The 25,906-nt window shown below is 36.2% G+C and overlaps 2 protein-coding genes across 6 annotated transcripts in view; both read left to right on the forward strand.

Annotated features, from left to right (window-relative positions):
- The first annotated feature begins 2,062 nt into the window (after positions 1 to 2,062).
- LOC113081008 (transmembrane protein 248-like) lies at positions 2,063 to 19,604 on the forward strand. Of its 2 annotated transcripts, none has more exons than XM_026253078.1 (7): positions 2,063 to 2,330; positions 6,375 to 6,533; positions 7,289 to 7,574; positions 10,498 to 10,648; positions 12,276 to 12,459; positions 17,087 to 17,230; positions 17,324 to 19,604. In XM_026253078.1, exons 1-7 carry the CDS (start codon positions 2,328 to 2,330, stop codon positions 17,450 to 17,452), a joined length of 1,056 nt encoding a protein of 351 aa, XP_026108863.1. In that variant the 5' UTR covers positions 2,063 to 2,327; the 3' UTR covers positions 17,453 to 19,604. The 2 variants fall into 2 exon arrangements, with proteins under 2 accessions (XP_026108863.1, XP_026108867.1); XM_026253082.1 differs by having other exon boundaries at positions 2,064 to 2,330; positions 17,358 to 19,601.
- A 2,177-nt stretch (positions 19,605 to 21,781) lies between these two features.
- The window catches only part of LOC113081025 (double C2-like domain-containing protein beta), a 230,184-nt gene continuing 226,059 nt past the window's right edge, over positions 21,782 to 25,906 (forward strand). For 3 of the 4 annotated variants that reach the window (XM_026253087.1, XM_026253097.1, XM_026253106.1), the window contains exon 1: positions 21,782 to 22,099. The gene's annotated coding sequence lies outside the window, so the exon portion shown is untranslated. Of the gene's footprint in view, positions 22,100 to 23,940; positions 24,298 to 25,906 lie in introns of those variants that run through there. The other variant, XM_026253092.1, reaches the window with a different exon arrangement.

Below are 25,906 nucleotides of genomic sequence, written 5' to 3' on the forward strand. Positions count from 1 at the left end.
ATTGTCTTGTGGTGCAGTCTTAATAACTTAACACTGGCAAGATTGATGAGATTATTATCATTTTTAAGAAGATTTCTACCTGCTATGCTCCTTTAAAAATAAATGGTTGTACAGTGAGCATCACTGATTCTCATAAGTTACCATCTGTAGTGATCTCAAGTGGGAGAACAACATTATGTGTGTGGTCAAGAAATCAGAGACGAGGATGTACTTCCTCCATCATAAAAAATAAATAAATATATATATATATATAAATATAAATATATATATAAATAATCTGTCTGGTGGTGCTATGTGCAATTTCTACAGGGCTATGATTGAATCAGTCCTGTGTTCTTCATTTACTGTTTGGTACAGCTCTGCTACTCAGAGAGACAAGTTTAGGCTTTAGAAAGTAGTGAGAATGGCAGAATGCATTATTGGGACTAATCTACCGTCCCTTCAAGATCACTGGTTAAGAAACGGGCTCAAAGGATTGTCCGTGATCCTTTACACCCTGCATTCAATCTTTCAGACTTTTATCTTCTAGAAGGTGTTATAATTTGGTTGAAACCAGAACAACCAGATTTTTTTTTTCTCTGTGTATGCATCATACCGGCAGAAAATGAATTTTATGTTATGCATATCTGGTAGGGCTGCATGATTATGACAAAAATCATAATCAAATTGAAAAAAATCTAATTATGTGTGCCCAAAAAGGGAAAACGACTAAGCCGGTGCAACATTGTGATGTTTATCAGCCATTGCCATTGGTGATGGACGATGGCATCATCTGTCGGCCCACCCTAGCTTGCAGAATAACATAAGTGGACTTTGAACAATTAATTGCCGCTTTGAACGACTGCATAATTATGGCATACATAATTGTAATTGCAATAAGAAATTCGATTAATTGTGCAGCCCTAATACATGGCCAATAAATGTTGTTGTTGTTGTTATAAAAGCTATCATATGGCTCCAGAACACTGAGAATATATCTCATATTTCATATGGAATTATTTTATGGTACTTGTATGTCTTAAGTCAATTTTAAGGCAACTTTAAAATAATTATTCATCCTATTTTTAATGTATGTTATTGATCTTATTGTGAACAATATATCAGTGTATGTTCATTTTTTAACCCTGTAATTCTTTATCAAAATGTAAAAAAATCTTTCAGTATGAACAACAGAACAGAACAACAGAACATTTTGTCCACTTTATCATTATAATAAGGGTAAAAAAAAAAAATAGACAAAAGAAAGACATGTGCCAGGAGAATCAATCATCAACTTTAAAGACTGACAGATCTGGTCACCATGATATATGTTTGTATGAACAGCTATGAGAAGTATAAAACTTATTTTTAATTTAATGTGGAAAAAAATTGTTTGGGTTTTGAAACAATTATTAAATATGCATAAAATCCAAGAAGAACACAAAGAACCTGATTACACAGTAAATAATATTATAATATTAAAGTTCAAATTATTAGTGAGTTGTTTGTTATTCTTATTATTATTATCATTTAAATAAGATATTACTGTGGTAGATTAACCTCCTAAAAGCTACTATAGTAAGTTACATCTTGATAGTTTAGTAAGGATGAAATGAACTGAAAGAACATGTTGCTACGAGTGTTTTGGTCATTGTCAACAACTGTTTCGATATCCTCTTATAAAGCCTCAATGAATTCCTCGTTTATTCTCTCAAGATCACCATGACTCCCTAGACAGAGTTTTAAGCACACAATGGACAACAATGTTAATAAACAAGATATAATAAGAAAGCTACGTTAAACATCTAATAAACAAAATACTTGATCTTTTTTTATCAGATGGCTAGAAAACCCATCAACACACACTTATGTTCCTCACATCAGGGTTCTTCTGGGTGTCTTTACATACTAAGAGAGAAGTCTTCATGACTTTTTATTGCTGCCCGCCACATTTCAACACCAGTCAGCGATCAGCGTAATTGACAGGTGAACCGTCCAATCACAGCCTCCGTATTGTTACATGAGCCAATAGTAGGACTTATACTTGTGCTAAGCCCCGCCTCGCGTGTGCGGGGCGTGCGTAGAGAAGTGAAAGTAATGCGATTGGTTCGGCTGTTTCCTAAACACGGAAAACATCTACAGTCAGTTTCTGTCAACCAGCTGCTCTCTACAGACGCACAGGCAAAATAAAACCGTGTTTTGAGAATATAGCGCACCTGCAAATAATGGGAAGGAGTGGTGTGCACTCTTATACCGCTGTCAGCTGTGTGTTTGTCGCTCAGGCCCGTTAGGCTCGAGTCTGTTAGCGTTAGCCGCCTGGAGCTGTCGTTCACACTCGCGGGGGCAAGATGGTGAGTTTGAGATTTCCAGCTTGTTTTGAGTTCATCGCTTAACAGGACGTATTTGTGTGGTTTGAGATGTTTCTATAACGCATAGCTGCTCGCGTTGCATGTTGCCGGATTGAGCTGTTATTGTGAGAGCAATTAATACGTGACGCTCACATCGCAGCTGGATGTTGGCTGTGTCAAAACATAGTGAGTAGCCTGCCTTTTACTATATTTAACGGTGTAACAGACTCGCCAGTGATGCTTCACAAAAACGTCCTTGATAGATAGCTCACTGGGGTTTGACACACAGCCGTCGTGTAGAATTGACAGCTCGATATGAGCTGCAGACTATGACTAAGAGGAAGAGATTCAGGCCATCGTCGACAGTCTAATAAGACAGTCTGAGCAAATATGATACACGCCTAGGAAGCATAACCTGGTGTATCTGCTGGTTAGATCCCTGTCTGAGAAAATAGGGTTATTAATAGGTAATAAGTTAACGATTATTACTTTAATTAATTTATATGTATTTAAAGTGGTTAATATTAGGATGAATGTCAAAGTCATTTATATGTGCTAAACTTCCTGGTGGCGCTATGACTTTAACTGAATCAAGGTGTCTTCAGCCAAGGACTTTTATCAAACATGAGAAGTTTGGTGCAGATTGAACATTGCATGTTTGAGTTAGTGTAAAACATGACATATACTGTTGCCAACAGTTGACACTATGATTATATAACACATTTAGATGCCTTTAGATGTCTTCAGGACAGGACTCTTACCAAACAAGAAATTTGGAGCAAATTGGACATGGCATATTTCAGTTTCAGTCATTTCCTGTTGCCAGCAGGTGGCACTGGGACTATTAGTGAACATGGGCATGTAGATCTCATCAGGTAAGGAGTCTTATCAAACGGTTGGATTCTGGGGCAGTTATAACAGCATAATTTTCCATAGTGAAACAACGGATTTTATCAGGCAGCCATGAACACGCACTTTAACGAAGACTCAAGATCTTCGCAATTTAACATCGCAAAGATCTTTAGATTAGACTGACCAACTATAATGATGTCATTAAATCTCTAGGAGGAGTTCGTTACGGCATAAAATATGCCACTTCCAGTTGGCAGCTGGTGGGGCTTTGACTACAACTGAGCATGGGCATATGTTTTCAGGACAGGACTCTCATCAAATATGTGAAGTTTGGGGCAGATCAGACAGACATTGTATGCCTGAGTTATAGCAACTTCCTGTTTAATGGCGAATCATTGAAATTTGTCAGGCCACCAGGGACACACCCTTCAACGAAAATTCAAGATCTTCACAATTTAGCATCGCAAAGGCCTCACCACCAAATTTGAAGATGACTAGATTAAAACTGTAGGAAATGGCAAAAAATTTGTAGAGGAAATTCAAATTGTCTGACTTCCTATTGTGTTTAGGATTCTTTTTTGTAGGTATTGGGATGTCACATGCATGTACCAAATTTCGTACACATAGGTGAAAGACCACAGGAGGGGCGCTTCGTTGAAATTTTATAGGTGTTGCTTTCGAGCCATTTTGCCACACCTAATTCTGAAACCCATATCAGACTTCAATTTTTTTTAATAAGTTTTGTGAGTTTTGGAGCATGTTAAATCACTCAAAAATGTGATTCACTTTGGAGAAGAAGAAGAAGAACATGATGATGATGATGCCTGGGCCATAATTTAAGGATTGTCATTTTTGATTTCATGGTGACTTTAAAGACTGACAGACACGGTAACCATGATCTATGGTTGTATGAACAACTATGAGAGAATTAAGCTTTTTTGGGGTTCATGTGGGGGAAAAATTATTTTGTATTTGGAACAATTTGGGATGAATAAATAACTACAGAAACATAAAATACACCATATACATATTCCATCAAAATGAAGAACCCAAGACAATTGCAGAAGTAAACATACCTTAATAAAAAAAAAAGGATTCTTGATAAGTGTGTGTGTGTGTGTGTGTGTGTGTATATATATATATATATATATATATATATATATATATTTTGGTATGTGAATCATAAGGAACTTTACACTTTTTTTTTTTATTCTGATTCTATTTTTACTTTAGGACTCCTATACTAGTTATGAGGAATAAATGTTTGTAAAATAAATACTTCCCTCAAAAGTCTGTTGACAATACTTGAGATAATTTCTGGTTAAATGGCAAATATAGGACCTAACAAATCAGAGATACTATTTATGATTTTTTTTTTTATAAAAGGTCTGTTTACACATACTGTTTAAAGGTATAGCCCAGTTGACAAAAAATATTACCCCCTAAAAAAAAAAAAAATGTGTGTGTATATATATATATATATATATATATATATATATATATATATATATATATATATATATATATATATATATATATATAAATAATGTCCTGGCTCTTCCAAACTTTATAATGGCATTGAATGGTGGTCAAGATTTTTAAGCAAAATAAAGTGCATCCATCCATCATAAAAATTGCTACACATGGAATCTATGAGTTTGTGAAAGAAAAAAATCCATATTAAAACTTTATTAACCCGAAATCTCTAACTTCCGCTAACTGTTGTATGTGCATTTATAGGCTACGCCTACGTCATACACTGGGATGCCACTGTCTCGTGAATGCGAGTACGAGAGTTAGTGAAAGCTAGAGATTACGGTTTATAAAGTTTTAAATATGGGTCTATTTCTTACACAAACACATCGCTTCACTTCAAGAGGAATTTATTAACCCCGTGGTGCTGTGTGGAGCACTTTTCATGATGGATGGATGCACTTTATTTTGCTTCAGAATCTTGACCACCATTTAAGTGAGTAAATCATGAGGTAATTTTCATTTTTTGGTGAACTATCCCTTTAATGGCCTTCCACAGACATTTAGAGGTGGCATATTTGTAATCAGTAGTTGGTCATAATTATATAAACTTACACGGATACCAAAGTGCAGTAAACTTGAAAACTATATTAAATCTAAAATATTTTGTGCTACAAATCTCCCCCAATTAGAGAACCATGACAAGCAAGTCAGCTTACTACAGCCTTTGTTGATCAGAATGACAAATTTTACAAAATGGGATTACAAATGCGTAATTTTATAATTCTTTTAAAAATATATATTTTTAAATATATGTCTATAATTATACGTCACTCTCTAAATTATGAGATCATGTAATGAAGATTGCATGTCCAAGAGCCATTAATGGAACTTAACATCACAAGAAAAATCTGGGTCCAATATATATAAAAAAAAAAAAAAAAAGATTGATTGTTGTTGCCAATTTTATTTTCATACTCAAAATACAGCATTTCGGATGGAAATGTATGCTTCAGTAGTAATATTTGGTTGTGTTACATATGTTGCATAATGAGCTTGTAATCCATGCCGCACGTTTGTTTCTGCAAGTTAAAGAAAAATAAAAACCGGTTTCTAGATAGTGGCAGGTTTTGGATGATGGTATTGTCTCCTTACTCTTTTTGTGAAGTCATTCAACCGTTGTTTGTTTGAGCTTGTTCTAGTATTTGTGTGGGGTGTGTCATTTCTGCTTGCATTTCTACCCTAAAATGTTTGACAGTATATCTGGTTGTTTTCAACATGTTTGAGTTATAGTTCTCTAATAATTTTTTTGCTGAAATAATATTTATATTTTGTAATTATTGATCCATGTTGATATTGTGGTTCGGAAGAAAGACTTAGAATCAAGATCTGCCATTGACTAATGTTTAATGTACATTTGTCTTAATGACTTAAGCAAGTTGTGAAACTTCACAGTTCAGCTCTTGTAATACACTGAAGTGAAGAGAGAACAAATAAACTAATAAGAACCAAATATTGACTTGGAGCCATATGTTAGTCCTTAGCAAACCTTTGTGCCTTACAGGTAGGATTAAGAACACAAACCAGTTCTTATTCTGAAGATAACAGCAGTTAATTGAAATTTACTGGCGTGTGATTCAGTGCTAGTGAACTCGATGGCAGTGTTGATGTAGGTGAAAGTTTCCCTAAGCTTGAGAGACTTCTTTTTCCTTTTTATTGCAGGTGATGTTATTGAATCCACTGGAGAATCTAAAGACCTACATAAGTAGCCGTCCACCGCTGGTCATTTTTATGGTCAGCGTCAGTGCTGTGGCTATCGCTTTCCTCACTATAGGATACTTCTTTAAGATCAAGGAGATTAAATCACCTGAAATGACTGAGGTAGGGAATAACTTGGAGTAACCCGAATGCATGAGCTGTGATCCTTTGAACATACTTGAGAACGTAATAATTAGAAGAGAAGTGTTATTTTAGTATTATTTTTATACTATTGTAGTATTTATTGATATTTTTAAATGAAACTTTTTATACTTTGTTTTCATTTGAATAGTTTATTGTCATTTATTTTTTAATGTAATTTTTATAATTCTATATATAGCTTTATTTTCAGTTTATTCGTTTAAGTAATTTTATTTTTCATTAATTTTAGTTAGTCATCAAGCAACATTTTTTCTTTTTTGTTGATCTAATTATATTTTATTTCAGTTACCGAAAATGAGTTCTACTGTGATAAGTTTGCAGTTCCTTGATGGGAAATTATATATAATTTTATATATATATATATATATATATATATATATATATATATATATATATATATATATATATATATACTTTGAATGTGTACAGCTATATCACTTAGTTGGGAAAGACAATTGAAACAAGATTAAGTAACACAATTAATTTCAATATTTAAAAAATAAAAATTTTATCCAAAATTATGTAGTAATTTATTTCAGCTTTGTTTGTTTTTTGTTTTTTTAAATAGTTTCAGTTAATAATGACAACACTGTAGTAGACATACAGGTATGAGAATGCATGTTCGGCTGGGCATTAATATTGATCATGAAATGCTGGAGATAAACCTGGAATTGGAATGGATGACTTTTGTAAATATTTTTTTTGTTTCCCTCTAGGATTGGAACACTTTCCTACTCCGGTTTAATGAGATTGACTTTTGCATCTCAGAAAACGAGACCCTCAAGCACAACTTGAATGAGTCCATCTCTCCAGAGAGCACAGTGACCAGCAGTCAAACCCGATCCAGCACCCAGTCACCACCCTTGCTGGAAGACCCGGGTCAGATCAACATCTCTGTGCCCATCACATTGACACTGGATCCGCTGAGGCCATTTGGGGGCTACTCGCGCAATATTACCCACCTTTATGCTAGTGTGCTTGGGCACCAAGTTGGCCTTGCTGGTATGTCTCGATTACTTTTTTTTTTCCTGTGTGTGGGTTTTCAGTGAAAATTTAACTTGGATGTGTGCCGTATGATAAAATACTTCCATGTGGTCATTGATTTTATCAGCTTTATTTTTTTTTGCCGTTTCCCAACTTGCAAATTTGTACTGTGCACTAAGTTTACAGTTCCTTGATTAGAGATTACCTATGTTTGAGTGTGTACAGTTATATCCTTCAGTGGGGAAAGATCATTAAAACACACTCATGTTTAAATAACAATCCTGAAATCATAGATGAAATCTGACAATAATGATATCATACGTTTAGCTTCTTCCATTGAAATCATGCTTAAAATAAAATCGGTCTGGCTAACGTATATGTGTGCTTTAAAGAAAATGGATTTTCAAGATGCAAATCAGTTAGAAAGTTATCATACTGGCCCATCTCTTCCTTATGCTGTGTCTGCTGCGCCATCATAAAATTGTCTTGACCCACAGAACATGAACTCAACGTTCTGATTCAAATTTATATGTAAAACAGCTATGGCACCTTCTCTGTGGCATACAGCATTTTATGATTGAGTTCATTTTATTATATTTTCCCCTCTCACTCTTGAGAAAAACACAAACCCAGACTTCTTTATTGTTACACGTTGAGCATTTTCCCGGTGGGCCGATGCACCAAAGAGGCCGACAGAACTTTTTAATTTTTTTTGGCCGAGGACCATCACGCAGGGACAGCGAGCAGCCAGTGGCCCATTGGTTTGTCTCCTGTATTGACAGTGAAAACATCCAATCAAAATGCACTATAGACTGAGCAATGAAGTATTTTGCTCCGCCTATATAAAGATTGCATCACTTCTTCCTCCTAAGCTTTTCCCATGTTTTCACAGCAGCTTCATCAAGAACAGTCTAGCTCTGCGGTCAGGGATGTGGGCCAAAAAGCCAGGCAGGAGGAGGAGAGAGTAGGTGAATCTGTAAAGTGCTAGGGACTAACTACGGAGGCATGAGTGTAGAATATGTAAACCCTTTTTAATAAAACATAAATTTGTGATTTTTTTTGACCAAGTCAAGTGTGTTCATAGAGGTTTCCATGAGCCAATGCGAATAAAGCTAAATTCAAATAAAAAAGACACGATATTTGTCGGACCTGAAGTTTTATTCTTATCCAAAACAAGACGTGATATGATTGATACACATAGGCTACATATATACACTACCAGTCAAAAATGTTTAGACCGTAAGAAAGATCCAAAGATCAGCATTTATCTGAAATAAAAAGCTTGGCCAAGTGGTTAGAGAGTTTGACTCCTAATCCTAGGGTTGTGGGTTCGAATCTCGGGCCGGAAATAACACGACTTAGGTGCCCTTGAGTGTGTGTGTATGTGTTCACTGCTCTGTGTGTGTGCACTTTGGATGGGTTAAATGCAGAGCACAAATTCTGAGTATGGGTCACCATACTTGGCTGAATGTCACTTCACTAACTTACAGTGCATTCAGGGTATACATTTTTTACCAGTATGTGTTCCCTGGGAACTGAACCCATGACCCTTTGCGCTGCTAACGCAGTGCTGTACCACTGGACGGTAATTGTTTCTCATGTGGTCGTCTGTAAAAATAAATTTACATATCACCTCGGTGATAAAACTCATATATTCGGATGGCGAGCTGTTCACAGAGGAGGAGTGAGTTCTGTGAACCTACAAACCTGAGAACACGCTGCTCACATGACCAGTCACGTAATTATCTGCTGTAAATAATATTTATTTTATTTACAAAATACTTATGTAAAATGTATTCTTATTATTCTAATTATATTTAATAAAATATAATACTATTTATAGTTTGATTATTTAAATTTCCTGTTCAAAAGGAGCACTATAGTAAGTTATAATTGTACGCGATAGTTATGTAGCTAATATATCGGTTTATAATACACATTTTAAAACTGTATTGCATACCTGCTGCTCCCATAATAAAGACCCATTTCAAATGTTTATGCACTTTTCTCTTTCTGCTCCCAGTTGCTGTGAGCAGTTATGAAGTATTGTTCTTTTAAATACTTTATAGCATTTCAGAAATATGTATGCAAATTACACCGAAGTAAAAAGTTAACGTACCTTACGGTGTTCGGGAGTGCTCAAAAAGGGGTTAAGCACTGAATTTGAAGTGACTTCTTGTAAACTCAGAGATGTGGATTCGGACGGCAATTTAATTACCACGCGACCTCGGTTTTTGTCAAAAAACATTAACGTTAGGTAATTCGGCCAGGGATTTTTACGGGGGTGGTGAGAGGAATAACACCGGCATCTCTCTCTAGAAGTGGCGGTGGGCCGCCTGGACCAAAAAATGCCAGGGCCGATTTTTTTTGTCCCAGTCTAGTCCTGACATTGTGTTGTGGGCAGTATTAGCTGAAAAGGCATTCAAGGATGTCTATCATGCAGTATGATGTATAAATGTATGTTATGCTCAACGAGGCTGCATTTATTTGATGAACAAAGTTTGAAAGAGCAGCATTTATTTGAAATGGAAATTTTTATATTTGTAAATCTTTTGTAACAAATGTCATCACAGTAATTTCACTGATGTTACTAAATAATAGTAATGTACGACATATTGTGATTACATTTATATCACTTCTCAAACGAGAAAGCCCTAGACTGCTGTAGTGAAATTTACAGTGAGCATGTTTAGGAATTTATGTCAGTTAAACAGATCAGATTGTAAAGTCGGCGCTGTGATGTTTGTTCCCTCTCTCTCTCTTTCCTGGTGTTGTGACTGAACATGGTCCAGTTAAAACAATGGTCCATTGTGCACAAAGGGATAACAGTGGGAGAGAGGCCGAGCTGAATACCTTCTAGATATCACTTGCAGGCACATCTAAGCTCCCTTTGTTTTGCAGAACATGCTGACACTGTGTGGGTGTGTTTGTGTCATTGAAGGCAGAGAGGCCCATGAAGAGATGAACATCACTTTCACTCTGCCGGTAGCCTGGAGCTCCGATGACTGCGTTCTGCATGGTCGTTGTGAGCAGATGGTCTTCAGCACCTGTCTGACCATCACAGCAGCAAGTAATGTCTTCCCAGTCACAGTGTAAGTGTCCATACAAACATATGTCCCAAATCACCTCAAACTTTTTTGTGTATACATCTTACTTCTATATCAGGATGTCTATCCACTTGTCTTCTGTAGGGTTGCAAGGATGCTGGAAGATTTTAGTAATATTAGTAAATATTGATAATATTTGTTCTAGCATTCAGAAGGAAAGCTCTGGTTCACTGTAAGTTGAGCCAGATAAGTAGATTTGGATAGTTTAAAATAATACAATCTTATATATAGTGTATATGCATGTTTTAGTTATTTATAATATGCCTGGTATGATGGGCTTTTTGTAAATATATGGGCTTTTTTGCTGTAGGTTCTCATCTATTGTGTATTTTCTCTGTTAATTTGCTCATTTGTGTGCTGAGAAACCAAGACATCCGAAATGAGTGTTTAAAGGGATAAATCACCCAAAAATGAAAAATTGCTGTTAATTTACTCGCTCTCAGGCCATCCAAGATGTAGCTTTTTTCTTTAATAGAATGGTAAAGAACATTTTTGTTTAAAGTTTAAACCATGGTCCTTGGTGATTTAAGTCAATGGCTTCCAGCACTTGAGTCAAAAAAGCATAGACCGGTGAGACAAAATGAATACCTGTGGCTCCTGTTTGTCTGATGAAGCAAAACAATTGATCTGTGCAAGAAAAATGAAGATTATTTACAACATTTTTCCCTGAAATCCATAGCCTCAGGCAAACAGTCTGGAGTTCTGTCCAGTTTGCAAACAAATCATTGTTTTGAACCGGTTCTTTAAAGTTAAATAGATGAACCAGTTCCCCTAATTGGACTCAACCATCTGAAACAATTTGCATACCATATATAGCATATATGATTCTGGTTTTTGCCAGCTCATTCAGGGTTCCAGTTACTCCAACAGTACACTGAACTGAGGACAAGGAGTTGATGATACAAGCATGCAAGAAACAAACACTTAAAATGAAAGTTTTATGGTTTCTTAGTTCATGTAAAAAGGCTAAGTTGATTAAGACTATTTAAATTCACTTTATATGCTTTAGACATGTAACATCCACATTTCACATTATTGGATTTTATAATATAATTGCATATATGTGACATCATTGCATGATTTCGTAAACAAAATCAGTTATTTGAACCAGTTCATTGAAGCGAACTGTCTGAAAGAACCTGCTCACAGAAAAGATTCCTTGTTTGAATTGAATTACAAGTAATGTTTAAAATGTTAATTTTCTTGTACAGACCAATTGTTTCGCTTCATCACACCTCAATATATTGTCAGGAGTCACAGGTATTCATTTTGTCTTGCCTAATATGCCTTTTTCTACACTTAAGTGCTGGCTACTGACTTGCATTTTACGAATCACCATGGTTCAGCTAAAAATCTTCTTTACTCTTCTACTGAGGATAAAATATGGTGAGTAAATGACAGCTGGGTAAACTTTGGGTAAACTATTCCTTTAACTGACACAGAAAGCCAAAGCAAAACAAAAGGACCATACACAGAATGCACATAGTAGACTTGTAGCATAGTGCAATTTTGTGTTACGTAACCGAGGCTAGTTTTTATTTTAAGGGTCTTAATTGGAGTTTCCTTCATCTAGAATGATTAATTCATGCCTAGTTTTGATAATCCTCTGCAGGCAGCCTCCTCACTGTGTCCCAGAGACCTACAGCAATGCCACATCCTGGTACAAGATTTTCACCACAGCACGAGATTCAGACACGAAGTACACACAGGAGTACAACCCGTTCTGGTGTTACAAAGGTGCCATTGGGAAAGTGTATCACACACTGAATCCCAAGCTCACTGTCATCGTTCCAGATGTGAGTTTTTCAGCAATGATATTAAAATGTCTGTGTAATTTACAAATACCTTGTGAAAGTACGGGACTAATGTATATGTATTATACCTGGTATTACAATACAGTTTCCTGATCACAAGTGGTCAGCCGAGCCGCAATACTGTTTAAAAAAAGTTGCCAGCATTTTTGATCATTTTCACAAAACGTAACTTTATTATACCCTTAGTTTCCGAGGTGATAATATAACATTAAACCTATGAAAATGGTTTTAAAAAGCACAGGCACCATAGTTTCATCACTTTACCGCACTGACCTTCTTTTTTGGAGTAACTCTGTAACTGTGATAGTTTAGTGAGTGGGTAGAAGACATGAAACGATGCAAGGTTAGCTGCATTGAAAACAGATGAGGGCACATATATACAGCTCCCAATCGGGTGAAGTTCACATGATTTTGTCCATAAAATTATAAGAGCACACTATTTTAACACATTCGATTTTTTTCACACACACTATTTTAACTTAAGTGCTGCAAGCCATGCTTGTTATCTTCTTTCATTGTTTATGCAAGGCATACAGCGCCAGTCACAGAAAGATTTGCTGGTACGCAAAACAAGTACTTTAAAGGAACGCCTTAAGTTTATTGCTGTTACTGTGGTACCCAAGCAACAGTACAGTTCAACCCTGAAAAGGTTTCAGTTGAATTAATTTAGTCTATCTGTTGTTGTTGCTGCTTTATCTGAGTCTGAATGTTATGATTGGCTCAGAGTAGACCTCTTACGTCAGCTCATACCGTTAATCTCGTTCTGTGTTCACAAAGAGCACATTACCAGTAATTTACTGGCCATGTTACAACTTCTCATACCAGTAAATTGCCAGAACGAATTAACAAGTATTTTTGAAAAGGTCCTGTTCACACATGATCTCTTAAAATAAATTTGCCGGTAATTTACCAGTGAAGACTGTATGTGTGAAAGGGGCTTAAGTTGTAACTTTAACATGGTTTTTATGCTTGTCATTTCATGAAACATGCTCAGATCGTGGAAAATAGCACATCATTAATTACAGCAGATTCTCACAATTAAAATTAGTCCAAATAATCCATTGCGTCTTTCGTGTGTAAAGAACCTAAACCCATGAATTTATTAAATCAGTTGGAGAGCCGTTTTAAACAATTAGTAAATGTAAAGTAAAATCTAAAAGCCAGCTCATATACTTTATAACTAGGTACCATTTTAAAAATTAGAAATTCAGCTTTCGAATGGATCCAATCATTTTGATTCAATGCCAGAGTGGACTGCTGGCGGGCGCCTTGAAGGGCCTCACAGAGTAGAATGAATTGTTTGGGGCTTTGACTAAACTTGAGCAAGGCATTTATTTTGGTGTATGACACTCAGAAAAAAATAATTTCAAAACTGTCAAGGGCTAAGAAAAAGGCTACCTTGGTTCCAAATGCTGTAACTTTTGATTTTCATGATATCATCACAAAATGTAATTCACATAGATGTCGGGGAATTTTTCATTGTTTCTTTCCTGAGATATTGAAATACTGAGATATCAAATGGTATCTACCTTTTGACTGTCCTTGCTATGTCACTCAGAAAACAACAGTTTTTAAAATCCCTTTAGGGTGTCAATGGCTAAACAAAAAGGCTTTTGTTCTGAAATGCTGTACCTTTTAGATACTTTATGCTATCACCAAAAACATTCTCAGCAGGAGATTGTCCAGGTTTTTTCCTAATACTTACCTTTTGACTGTCCTTGCTACAGTTTTGGAGTTACAAGTCATTATTTTTGTGAATGTAATGCAGAAAAAAACACCCCTTCAGGGAGGCAAAAAAACGTCTTCAGGACTTAAAGGGCTAAAAGAACAACATTTTGAAGAAAAAGCTGAGAAAACTTGTTTTTGTTGTCAAAGACCATGACCATGGATTCAGAACAATGATCCAAGCATAGATGGAGTAGATCGCTTCCATCAACACCCCCAAACCTTGCACAGTCCTTTACCACTTTCTGGGGCAACATTTCAATCTGTAACATTTAATGATTGAAGAACACTTTATTTTGCATATGAATCTGGTTACATATGCGCAGAGGTGGAAAGTAACGAATTACATTTACTCACGTTACTGTAATTGAGTAGCTTTTTTGTGTACTTCTACTTTTTAAAGTAATTTTAAAAATCTGTAATTTTACTTTTACTTAAGTATATTTTGTTTGAAGTATTGTACTTCGCTACATTTTAAAACACATTAATTACTGAGTAAAAAAAAAATAATAATAATAATAATAATAATTCGCTCCCTGGAAACTACGTCAGTAAATAATGGGCAGGAGAACAAACTGGAGCTAAAATCTCAAGAAAGATGCAGACGGGCAAAACAGGCGTTAGTGGTGCAGACACCGCTGAAAACGAAACCCAGTCATGTTCTGAAGTTGAACTCGAAGGAAATGAAGTGAACCCCGGCCATATTTATGCTCTATGCAGTGTAAACTGTGCTTACCTAGAGAGACCAAACTAGCAGCTTATAAAATCTCGACATCAACCCTTCGCAAGCATGTAGAGGTAAGCTAAATAATTGCAACGTTGCATTGGTGGTTAAAATGAAGCTTTGACATTTTAGCAAGAGGTTTTGCACAAATTAGCCAAAAAGACTGGTGCGGAGTGTGCGATATATCTGGGATATATCGTCTGCTATAATATCATTGTTGTTTTAACAATGTGCGCGCGCATTTACAGTGCGTTCTTTCACTGTGTGATTCAGTCTGTTAAAATGCATTTAAACTGATCACAAAATTGAAGATATAGGGGCAGAAAATTTACATATATAAATTTCATACAGTAAATTAAAATCACACAAAGAATGCCGTCTTTTCCTCCACAAATCATCATGATATTATATATATATATATATATATATATATATATATATATATATATATATATATATATATATATATATATATATATATATATATATAAATAAAATAAAAAATAATTCCAAACATAGCCACCAAAGCACAGTTTTGCATCTCTGAGCAACATGACTGTTTAGTTCCTGAATGAATCAACCGTTTAAATGATTCGGTTCAATGGCAATGACTCACTTATTAACAGTGACTTGCTGACACATACTGGCCATTTTAAGTTCACAATTAAAGTATCTTTTGATTTTTTTTTTTTTTTTTTTTTTTTAATAATTTATTTCTTATCATTTCAAATGAGTATTCAACATTTTATGTCTTGTATATCAAAACATTATTCATGCATTTGTAACTGCAGGTTAAATGCATTCTTGTCCTGCACTAAACAGTGTGTAAATACATCTAAATGCCACTTCCGATGAAGCTTCTGCATTTCGTCTGCATTGAAAAGATGAGTTTGTTGATACTGATTTGCCTGGTAACAGCCCAAATGTCTTATTATTCTAAATAACTGATTTCTTTAATTAAAAACAACTAGTTTGATATTAATAGGCCTGTGCCAGGGGTGTCAAACTCAGTTCCTGGAGGGCCATATAGCCCTGCAGAGTTTAGTTCTAACCCTGCTCCAGCACACATATCATGTAGTTTTCAAATAAGCCTAAATGATTAAATTAGCTGGATCAGGTTTGTTTAATTAGGGTTATATCTAAACTGTGCAGGACTGTGGCCCTCCAGGAACTGAGTCTGACACTCTTGGTCCCATTTTTGCCTCCCCATCACTGTTAAAATGTAACTAAGTAATTTTTACTCGGAGTACATTTAAACAAGCTACTTTTTACTTTTACTTGAGTAGATTTTTAGACTGGTACTTTTACTTTTCATTCATGTAATGGTACTTTTACTTGAGTAGAATATTTTTGTACTCTTTCCACCTCTGCATATGTGATTTGTTTATGCTGTTTCTTCACTGTGTTTGATTCAGACATTCCATACGCTTTAATAAAATTTAGAAATTACGCCTCCTATGATCAGGGAATAAAGATATTTTGAATTCAGAAATATTAAATGATTTAAATAACTGAAATTAAACACTAAAAATGAAACTAGATCTGTCAGCAGGTGGTGGCAATTCACTGATTTTATCACTGAATGATTCATTCGATTGATTTATTCGAACGGCTGAATCATCCAGGAATTAAGCAATTGGCTGTCTTTATGAACTAACGGAAATCCATTGTAGCGACAGAAAACTTTAATCCCTGTACCCCCTGTACCATGTAACCGTGAAAAGACAGAAAGCCGGGAAAATCCAATCAATGGTGAGGCAAGCATTGTCTCATAAATGATGAAAAATCCTGTCAATGGTGGGAAAAATGTTTATATAATCCACTTGTGATCAGATCAGTGAAAATATAATGCCAGTAAACAGAGCCTCAGAACATCTTCACAACAATATAGTGATTTTCTCAGAACCACCCACAACAAATTAGCATAGTGTTGGTGAGTTCTGCACAGACGAACACATGACCCAATCTCTCATTTTATTTGATTAATTTTTTTATTCAACCTGATATTTAACATGTATATTTTTTAATTGATTTGTAAATATATACTTTTTTTATTCACCATTATAATATACCTGTATTAAAAAGTGATATCAATTTGTGTTGTGTAAAAAGTTGTCCTATCCTCACTACAATTCAAGAGTGCACTCTCTTTCCTGATAGGACGATCGCTCTCTCATTAACCTACACCTCATGCACACCAGCTACTTCCTGTTTGTGATGGTCATCACAATGTTCTGCTATGCAGTCATCAAGGGCAGGCCAGGCAAAGTTCGGCAGAACAACCCAGATTTCTGCTCAGAAAAGGTACGACTTGGTCTATGAGATGATCTGTGTGATCAGTCTGCTAGTTAAGAGAAGTTGTGCATTTGCTGACATCTTGTTGTTGTTGTCATCCAGCTTACAACAAACAAGTGCACTGTTCTTCAAACAGGTGGCCTTGTCTGCGGGATAAACGGGCTTGAAGGTGGACATCTGAACCGAAGCATATCGGAAAGGGAAGTGAGAAAACTACATGTTGCCTACTGAACCCAGGAGAAGGGTGCAAAAAAAAAAAAAAGCTCTGTGAATGCATTACTCTGCAATGTTGGGTCACTCCAACCAAAGATTTTTAAGTGCCTGTATCTACTGTGTAAATAACTATAGGACTCTTAAATTCAGTACAGAAGCAGTCTGCCTGAGCTTCCCCCTGCACCCTTTACCATCCTGTATATGTTCAGTATACCCAGTATCAACAGAGGACAGTGCTTGACTAGAGATGTTCAGATGGGCAAGATCACCTCCACTTAATCCGATCCCTTTTCACGCTTGCTCTCCGTGTTCTTGATCAAAACCCTTCCCGTTTGATTTCTCTGGAAGTGACCTTTGCCTTGTCATTCCTCTCCTGTCTTTGTCTTAGCCGACTCTTTCATATGTGTCCAGTGCAGATTCTGCAGTGGCATCCTTTGATTCCTCTTTGAGGACAGGAAGATGGGTGGATCTCTGCCATGTACCGTGATCAACCTGCTGGTCATGATCTTCAGACGAGTTCTTCTAGAGATAACCGCAGGCTTCTGTATGACACGCTGCTTTTATCATCGGAACCTATGGTGGTTTTATTGTGAACATGTCTGAATGAGATGCCGAGTGGATGTTGATGCAGTGCTCGATTAAATTCCTCTTAAAGGCAAATAAAAACATAAAACATCTTACTCTGAATGTCACCATGTTAGTGAGTTGAGATGAGATGCCTGCTCTTGGGTCGATGGATTTGTTTGTTGAAATCTGAATTAACACAATGATTAATGGCTTTGGCTTCATGTTTCTGAACACTTCAAATGAATGTATTTGTCAAATCAGCAAATTATCGGTCTCTTGTATGCTTAACATTGTAGTAAAAAAAAAAAAAATGTAAATCATTACTGTAGATATTTTTTGTAATCACATTACCTGTCTTTGTTTTCCAATTTTGTCCATTTCTCTACCATCCATTGTGTTGCCTTTTTAGTGTTTCGTTTCATGCCTCATTTGATACGCAAGATTATTATTAATTTTTTTTTTTATCTGACCTGTCTTTTTGCCTTCATTTCCACCCAATGAAATGCATATCATGCATCATATCGCATGAGACATATTACGAGAGAGCACTTTACTCCTCCATTCTGTCTAGTTCAAGCTCCTATTTGGTTTTGCATTGCATCTTTGTCCTCTCCATCTACGAAGTTTCACTGCTCTTTATCAACAAACAGTTTTTAAATCATGACTTGCTTAATTACAGCCCTCTTTAAGTTGCATCAGTCACAGTTCATCAGCACTCCCCTTCTTTCGCCCTGTGTTAAAGCCCATAATAAACAAGTTTCAAACCACTAATGTGCCTTTGCACTGTCACCCATGTTCACCTCACTGTCTTTTATATTTAAAACCAGTTTCTTCCTCCTGTTCAACCTACTGTATTAATTTTGAATTGAAATAAAAACCTTACATACACCCCCCATACCCATTTCATTTCCAGTTCCGAGTCAAAACTTCAGTATTGGTTGCGAAAGAGTGGAATTCACTTGTGCATTTTCTGTTGATGTATTTGAGGCAACATGCCAAATCCATCCTACAATAACTTTTTTGATAGATTAAAAAAAAAGAAAAAGAAAAGCTAAGTGATTACATGCTTTGAAACCTCTTTGAATAGCAATATCTAACTGATGCGTATGGATTTTTTTTTTACATTCACGTTTAGTTTCTTTTTGGAATCGTGAGAGCAGTTCAAACCATTCTGATGGAGCCTTTCTGATTGTGTGAGCATTCTGCTTCATAACTAAGCATAATTTCTGTGATCATTAAAGTTGGCCTTTCAGTGCTGCTGGAGGACAATGGAAAATGACAACGAATTCCACGGATGCTGCCTGATGCTCAGATCATATTGATCTTCCTCCTCGTCCTTCCTTTGGGCTCGCAGCATTTGAGTGAAGTGTGTTTGTAAGTGGTAGAAGGTCCTTTCCTTGTCTGAACTTGCAGTGCACACTCTCGCCGGTTCCCTCGTGTTGGCGAGAGGCGGCACGAGCCCTTCGACTCCCCATGATGCATGATTGTAAATGTTCTACCTGCTGACCTGTTTGTATGAGGACAATCCCTCTGTTTTTGTTCTGTTTGTAGGATATTGTAGGCACATGCTTTGCTGAATAAAATCTGAGATAACACTGAATTCATGTCGTTGGTGTTTTGTCTTATTAAAGACCAATTTCATGGTTCATGTTTTTTTCTTGCTTCATGATAACTCTAATTTAATCGAATATTGTTATTTGACTAATCTTATAGATCAAGGTTAATAAAAAAAAAACAATGTAACATCCATTAGTGGAAAATGGAAAGCAAAGTATTCTCAGTTTGCTAGAAGCAGAGAGCGTGTTATAAATTGTAGTGGTTGGTTGTGTGTGGAGGGCATGACAGATGCACTCCGTTCTGTTGAAGGCCATCGTGGCGTAACTAATTGTATTTTTTTGTCAATTACTTGATGCTACCGCACCTGGTTTACCCGAGGAACGAGAGCTTGACATTTCAGCATTTACTGTATCAGATGAATAAGCAACAATATACACGTCGACTAGTTTTTAAAGCATTCATTAAAGCAATTTATTGTTTGTAACTGTGCATTTGTCACACTTCCCCCCCCCCCTCATGCTGGGATTAAGTCCGTTTTGTAGAGGTGTTATGTACAAATTTTGACTGAAAACAGCTATTGAACTTTTACACTTGCTATTGACAAAAAAAAAAAAAAAAAAAAAAACTTAATTGTTTGGGTATGTTGAAACGCTAAACAATAAAAATGTATTGTTCAAATATAAACAATAAAACTATAAAGCACATTACAATTCATCAAGAAAAATGGAATGGAAATACAGTAATTCACTCAAAATCTGTCAATTCTTGTAGTCAACAAATATTTTTTAATCTTTTTTGTTTAAAATTCTCCATAATAGAAAGCCATGAAAAATACACTTTTCTTTAACTTTTGATTTAAAGTCTACATTTTATGAATGTATTCCAATGTGGTTTTATTGTGTCAACTTGTTTTTTTCAATAGCTAAAATATGGTGACATTAAAATGTTGTTTGAATAATAATATTCACAATATTGAATAATATTCATTTTAATAAACATTCAAAAACACAGCTTAAACACAAACACACGTGATTTTTTAATGTTTTGAAAAAAATCTCAAAGCTGCATTGACATGATTTTTTTTAATTTAAATATATATTTTAAAATGTCATTCATTCCTTTTATGTCAAAGCTGAATTTTCAGTAGTCATCTTCAGTGTCTCATGGTCCTTCAGAAATCATAAGCCGAATTGGACCTCAAGAAAAAATATTTTATTAACATCAATCTTGAAAACCATAAGTGTGAATATAAAGTTTTGTTTGAAATGGATTTGTATTTATTTAGTTTTAATTTTTTTGGTTGTCTTTACATTTTTCTGTGAAACAAAACAAAAACAAATAAACAAAATGTCTCTCCATTATATTCGCAATATTAAAATATGTGTTAAAGATTTACTAAATATCATATTTAGCATATCTGGATGTTGTATATTCCACCCCATAGTGTTTTTCTCTAGGCCTAGGCCTGCCCTGAGGTAGAGTTTCATTAATATATCTGCATTATAGTTTCAAACTATTTAGACTAATAATCACTCAAATGCTTAACAAATATGTTTATTTGAACAGTAAGATCCCACCTCACTGTCTGCTGTTGATGTTTAGAAGTCTGAACAAAAACTCTCTCACAAACTATAAACTCCATGTCTGTTTTTTTTTTTTTTTTGTTTTTTTTTTACCTCAGGGATAATAACTTATATAACTATATATATATATATTGGTGGCAGAGCATGCTGTTTCCCAACTATATTTTCCCCACTGATCTATATAATGACTGGATTGCACATTGCGTATTATAGATCAGTGGTTTTTCCTCTGTGAGTGTGTGTGTGTGTGTGTGTGTGCCTGTACTTTTTTTCATAAGCCCCTGTTGCTAAGAGACCCAGGACATACACCGGCCTCTTGGCAGGTAGCACAGATGCCCACAGTTTCCAGTGTTTGTGCTTCAATATTTCCAGGTTGGTCGGTGACTTATTAATAATGAAATTTAGTTAAACACTAAACTGGTTGTACGTTCTTCACTGCTGCACTCAGTATTTTGTTTCACATCCTACCCAAGTGGACAATAAACGCACTTTTGACGTTGGCTGTATTTTTATATTTAGTTTTGACACAAAGATAGGCTCTCTTATTAATTAAAAAAAAAAAAAAATTCAAACAACAACAAAAAAAGTACACGTGTACGCCCTCATTTCACCTTGGAAAAGTGCGCGCGTTTGCCCGGGAGCGAGCACGTACTCGGCTCTCAGCATCAGCTGCTGTGGGAAGGTGTGACCTCAGATTTTCCCCTTCGCACTCATTTTACAGAGTTGTTGGAGATAAACTACTGCGTGGCTGTCCTCCAAAGAGGCCACTAAACCTCCAAGCACACGCACTCTCACAATAAACACCTTTTCACACCATTATCCACGGGATTACAGTGTTTTCTGTGACACCTGCTACATATTTGGGCGTGCGCAGCTTTAACCTGCCAATGGGGGTTTGTGTCTGACAGCTGAAATAAATAACTTCTGGTGGTTTCCACTGGAAACGTCACGTCTCAAGGTAAGGCATGCTCTTGTTGTGTTTAGACCATCTGTTTGTTCTCTTGATGTTGTTTGGTTGCAAATAAAACAGTTGTTATTAAACAAAGTACGTTAAATGTGAAATTGTCAAATTCGCGGCTTAAATTCAAGCTCGCAGATATTTTAAATAGGGGTTTCAGGAATGATTAGGTGATTTTAAAGCATGAGGGACAAATTGCTTTTCTGAGACATTTTTGTTTCTGAGCATCTGGTGTCAGTGTGGTTTTTATTGTATTTTTGAAGTAATTTCGCCTCCCTTTCACACAGTTGTTGTTCTAGTGTGCAATCACAAGTAAAGTAAATGATATTAAAAATGATCCAGCTAAAGTGGTGCAAAACTTTAACTTGTTTTATCACTTAAAGCAATCTGCTTTGTATGATTTTTTTGTTTGTTTAAAAAGTGTGTTTGCGCTATTTTTCTTGTAAATAAATAACCCTTGGCAATGATATTCATAGATTTGTGCACATTAAGTGTGGTTAAGTGTGCAGATACTTCTTTTTTTTTGACCTTGAGATTATTTTATTGGCTTGAAAATGTTATTGACCCAAGTTCTGCCACTATTAAACAAGCTAGTAAAAGTTATAGGGTGTATTTAAGATACGATAATATGTAAGTAATGTTATGCCAAATTTGAAGTGACAGACAGCCAAGTATGGTGACCCATACTCAGAATTCATGCTGTGCATTTAACCCATTCAAAGTGCACACACACAGCAGGTAACACACACGAACTGTGAACACACACACACACCCCGAGCAGTGGGCAGCCCTTTATGCTGCAGCACCCGGGGAGCAGTTGGGGGTTTGGTGCCTTGCTTAGGGGCACCTCAGTCATGCTATTGCCAGGCCGAGACTCGAACCCACAACCTTAGGGTTAGGAGCCAAACTCTCTAACCACTAGGCCAAAACTTCCCCCACATGTCGACTGCAAAGGTGTTTTGTCTTTACACAGACTGTCTGATGCTGCTAACATGTGGCATAAATGCATTTACACAGCAATTGCTTCTTTATACAGTGGTTTGATACTAGAGACCAAGGTGGGTCAGAGCAGGCATAATTTAGCCTGGCTTTTATGCACCATTTCGGACTTTTGATAAAGTGCAGAGAAGCCTTAACCTGACTGTGTAAAGATGTTTCATGTTTTCTTCTATTATGCCAAATTTACACTGCAGAGGTGGCAGAGAAGTGCTTCTGAAGTGCCATGTAGGTGTCTTTACACAGACTGTATAATGCTGTTCAAATTTACACTGCAGTGGTGGCACATAAGAACGTCTGAAGTGGCATTTATGTATGTTTACACAAACTGTTTAATGCTGCTCAGAAGTGGCATAAATGCATTGATAACCATACACTTTGATACTAGGGCTGAGGTGGTTCAGAGCAGGCATAATTTAGTCTGGCTTTTATGCAGCATTATGTAGTTACACATAATTTTGAGCAGGCACATAGGAGCCTTAACTGCTTTATGTTTTCATATATCAAATTTACACTACAATGGTGGCACAGAAGCACTTCTGAAATGGAATTTAGGTGTCTACGCAGACATTTGTGCAGCTCGGAGGTGGCTTGAATGCATTAATGCAGAAATTACAATTGTATACTTTCATTCTAGGGGCTGAGGTGGGCCTGAGCAGGCATAATAAATTTAGGCTTTGCCCCACTGAATTGTGCCCTGTGAATCTGCCAGTGCCCTGACATTTCATCCTGCCCAGATTGTCCTGCCAGGGACACATCAATATTGCATCCATGTTCTAACGCTGAATAACATAATTACTGTATTTGCATTACTGTAAGGGTAGGTTTAGGGTTGGGGTAGGTGTTAATAAAGCATATTCTGATGGGTAGCATTTCTTTGTTGTCGCATTACGCTACCTACTGTTTCAATGGGAGGTAGCGAAATCGCAAAAGATAGCAAAACTGAGCCCTGTCTCAGTTTGGTTGCATCCCAGTCACTTTTGTTTCTTTATTCAATCACTAATAAGTGGTGGAGCAGGATGTTTTGGATGAATTGTGCTCAGGTCATGTGACCTGATCCATTGCAAGAGAGGCAGCAAACCTGATCTGAGATCAGTGTAATCAGGAGTTTCCTCCTCCTCCGTCGCCTTATTTCCTCTACTCTCACTTTCTCATGGTGAAAGACAGCCAGAGTAATGCCACTTTATCTGTTCACTTGTAAGGTAAACACTCTTTCTTTTCTGCCTATGCCTGTTTGCTAACTGCTTCTAAGTAGATTACACTTGAATGGATGACAGAATGTTGACGTCTTTAAAAGGGACCTTGCCTGGAGTCAGAGACCTGTAGTTAATGTAATAAAGACTGTGCTTATCCTTTTTCTGTGTCATTTAGAGGGAGCCAGAGGACATGGGGGTTTTCTTTGAGGGAATGGATTGGTGGTTTTTTAATTTTTATCCCAGGTTAAAAACAGTAGTTCGAAGAGTAAGTATTTTCTCTGAATTAATTCCATACTGGTTATCAGTCAGAGTTTTCTAGAAATAAAGTCACTGGCTTCAGTGGCTTGAGAGGAAATGCTATACTGTGAAGTCTGCTAGTGTAACTAAGGAGTTTGCTGGAGCATTTGTCATCTGTGCAGCAGAGCCAAATAAAGGGCAGGAGTTCTCATGGAAATGTAAATAGACTCTGCCTCGCTTCGACTGTGTCTGTGTTACAGAGAGAGTGACATAGAAGTGAGCAAGTGCTATCATTGACTTAAACTTGTGCACAAAACAGTATTTGTGTTTGACTACAGAATACAGAAAGTTTATCATGCATTGAAAGTCATGAATGTTTCAACATTTAATATCTTAGCAGCATCTGTTTGTTTTACCACAACATGAATACATTTTTTTAAAGGGGTGGATGATTGTTTATTTATTTATTTATTTTTTTTATTTTATTTTTTTACATTAGTTAGGTAAGGAATAAATGACGACGGGCCGTTGAATTATTAGAAAAATAATGCACACCTGACGTTTCGCTTCATGGACGCATCACCACCTCGAGTGTGCATAATTTTTTCTAATAATTCAATGGCCTGTTGTCAATTATTCCACTTACACTACAGTTACCATACCTCAAGACCTCGATCAGATGATATATTTAAAGGGATTTGTCTTTTTTTTTTGTGAGTAAGATTATTTATTCCGCATCTCATTCAATGCCTCTTTTGCTAGTTCCAAAACTTAATTTTAAATGTTTGAGGTTTGAGCCGTTGATAGCATTCTAATGCAGTCATTAAGTTATTAGAAAGAGAGCGAGAGAGACAGACAAACAGAGAAAGTGAAAAAGAGAGAGAGAGCTTGTGTGAATTAGGCTACCTCTGTGCGTCTCTAAACAGCGCTGTCTCGTTAGTGGGGAAATGTCATGTATAGCCTTTAAGTAGCTACACCATATCGGCTAACTGATAAAATCATCAGGGCAGTGCTGACAACACCTTTTTGTGCAAACTGTGTGACCGTATTACAGTTAACTGTGAAGTGATAAGGAACTGTAATGCGGTCAGGAGAGCTGCCTGGAACTACGTTCACCATGTTTCCCTGAAAATAATTGCACACCTCAGAACATTCGTCAACCAATCAGATTCAAGGATTCAGCAGCAGCCGGGCACGTAGATATTCGAATATATTTGAATACATTGCAAGATATTCGATATCCGTTCAAATGAGATTTTTCTCAAAAGTGACAGCTCTAGTAGTATAATGTGTAATGTTGCTATTTGAGCATAAACATTATCTGCAAAGTTGCAGCGCTGAAAGTTCAGTGCAAATGGAGATATCGTCTTTTAAAATT

Source organism: Carassius auratus, chromosome 5 (genome assembly GCF_003368295.1).
Source record: "Carassius auratus strain Wakin chromosome 5, ASM336829v1, whole genome shotgun sequence".
Taxonomy (NCBI): Eukaryota; Metazoa; Chordata; class Actinopteri; order Cypriniformes; family Cyprinidae; genus Carassius; species Carassius auratus.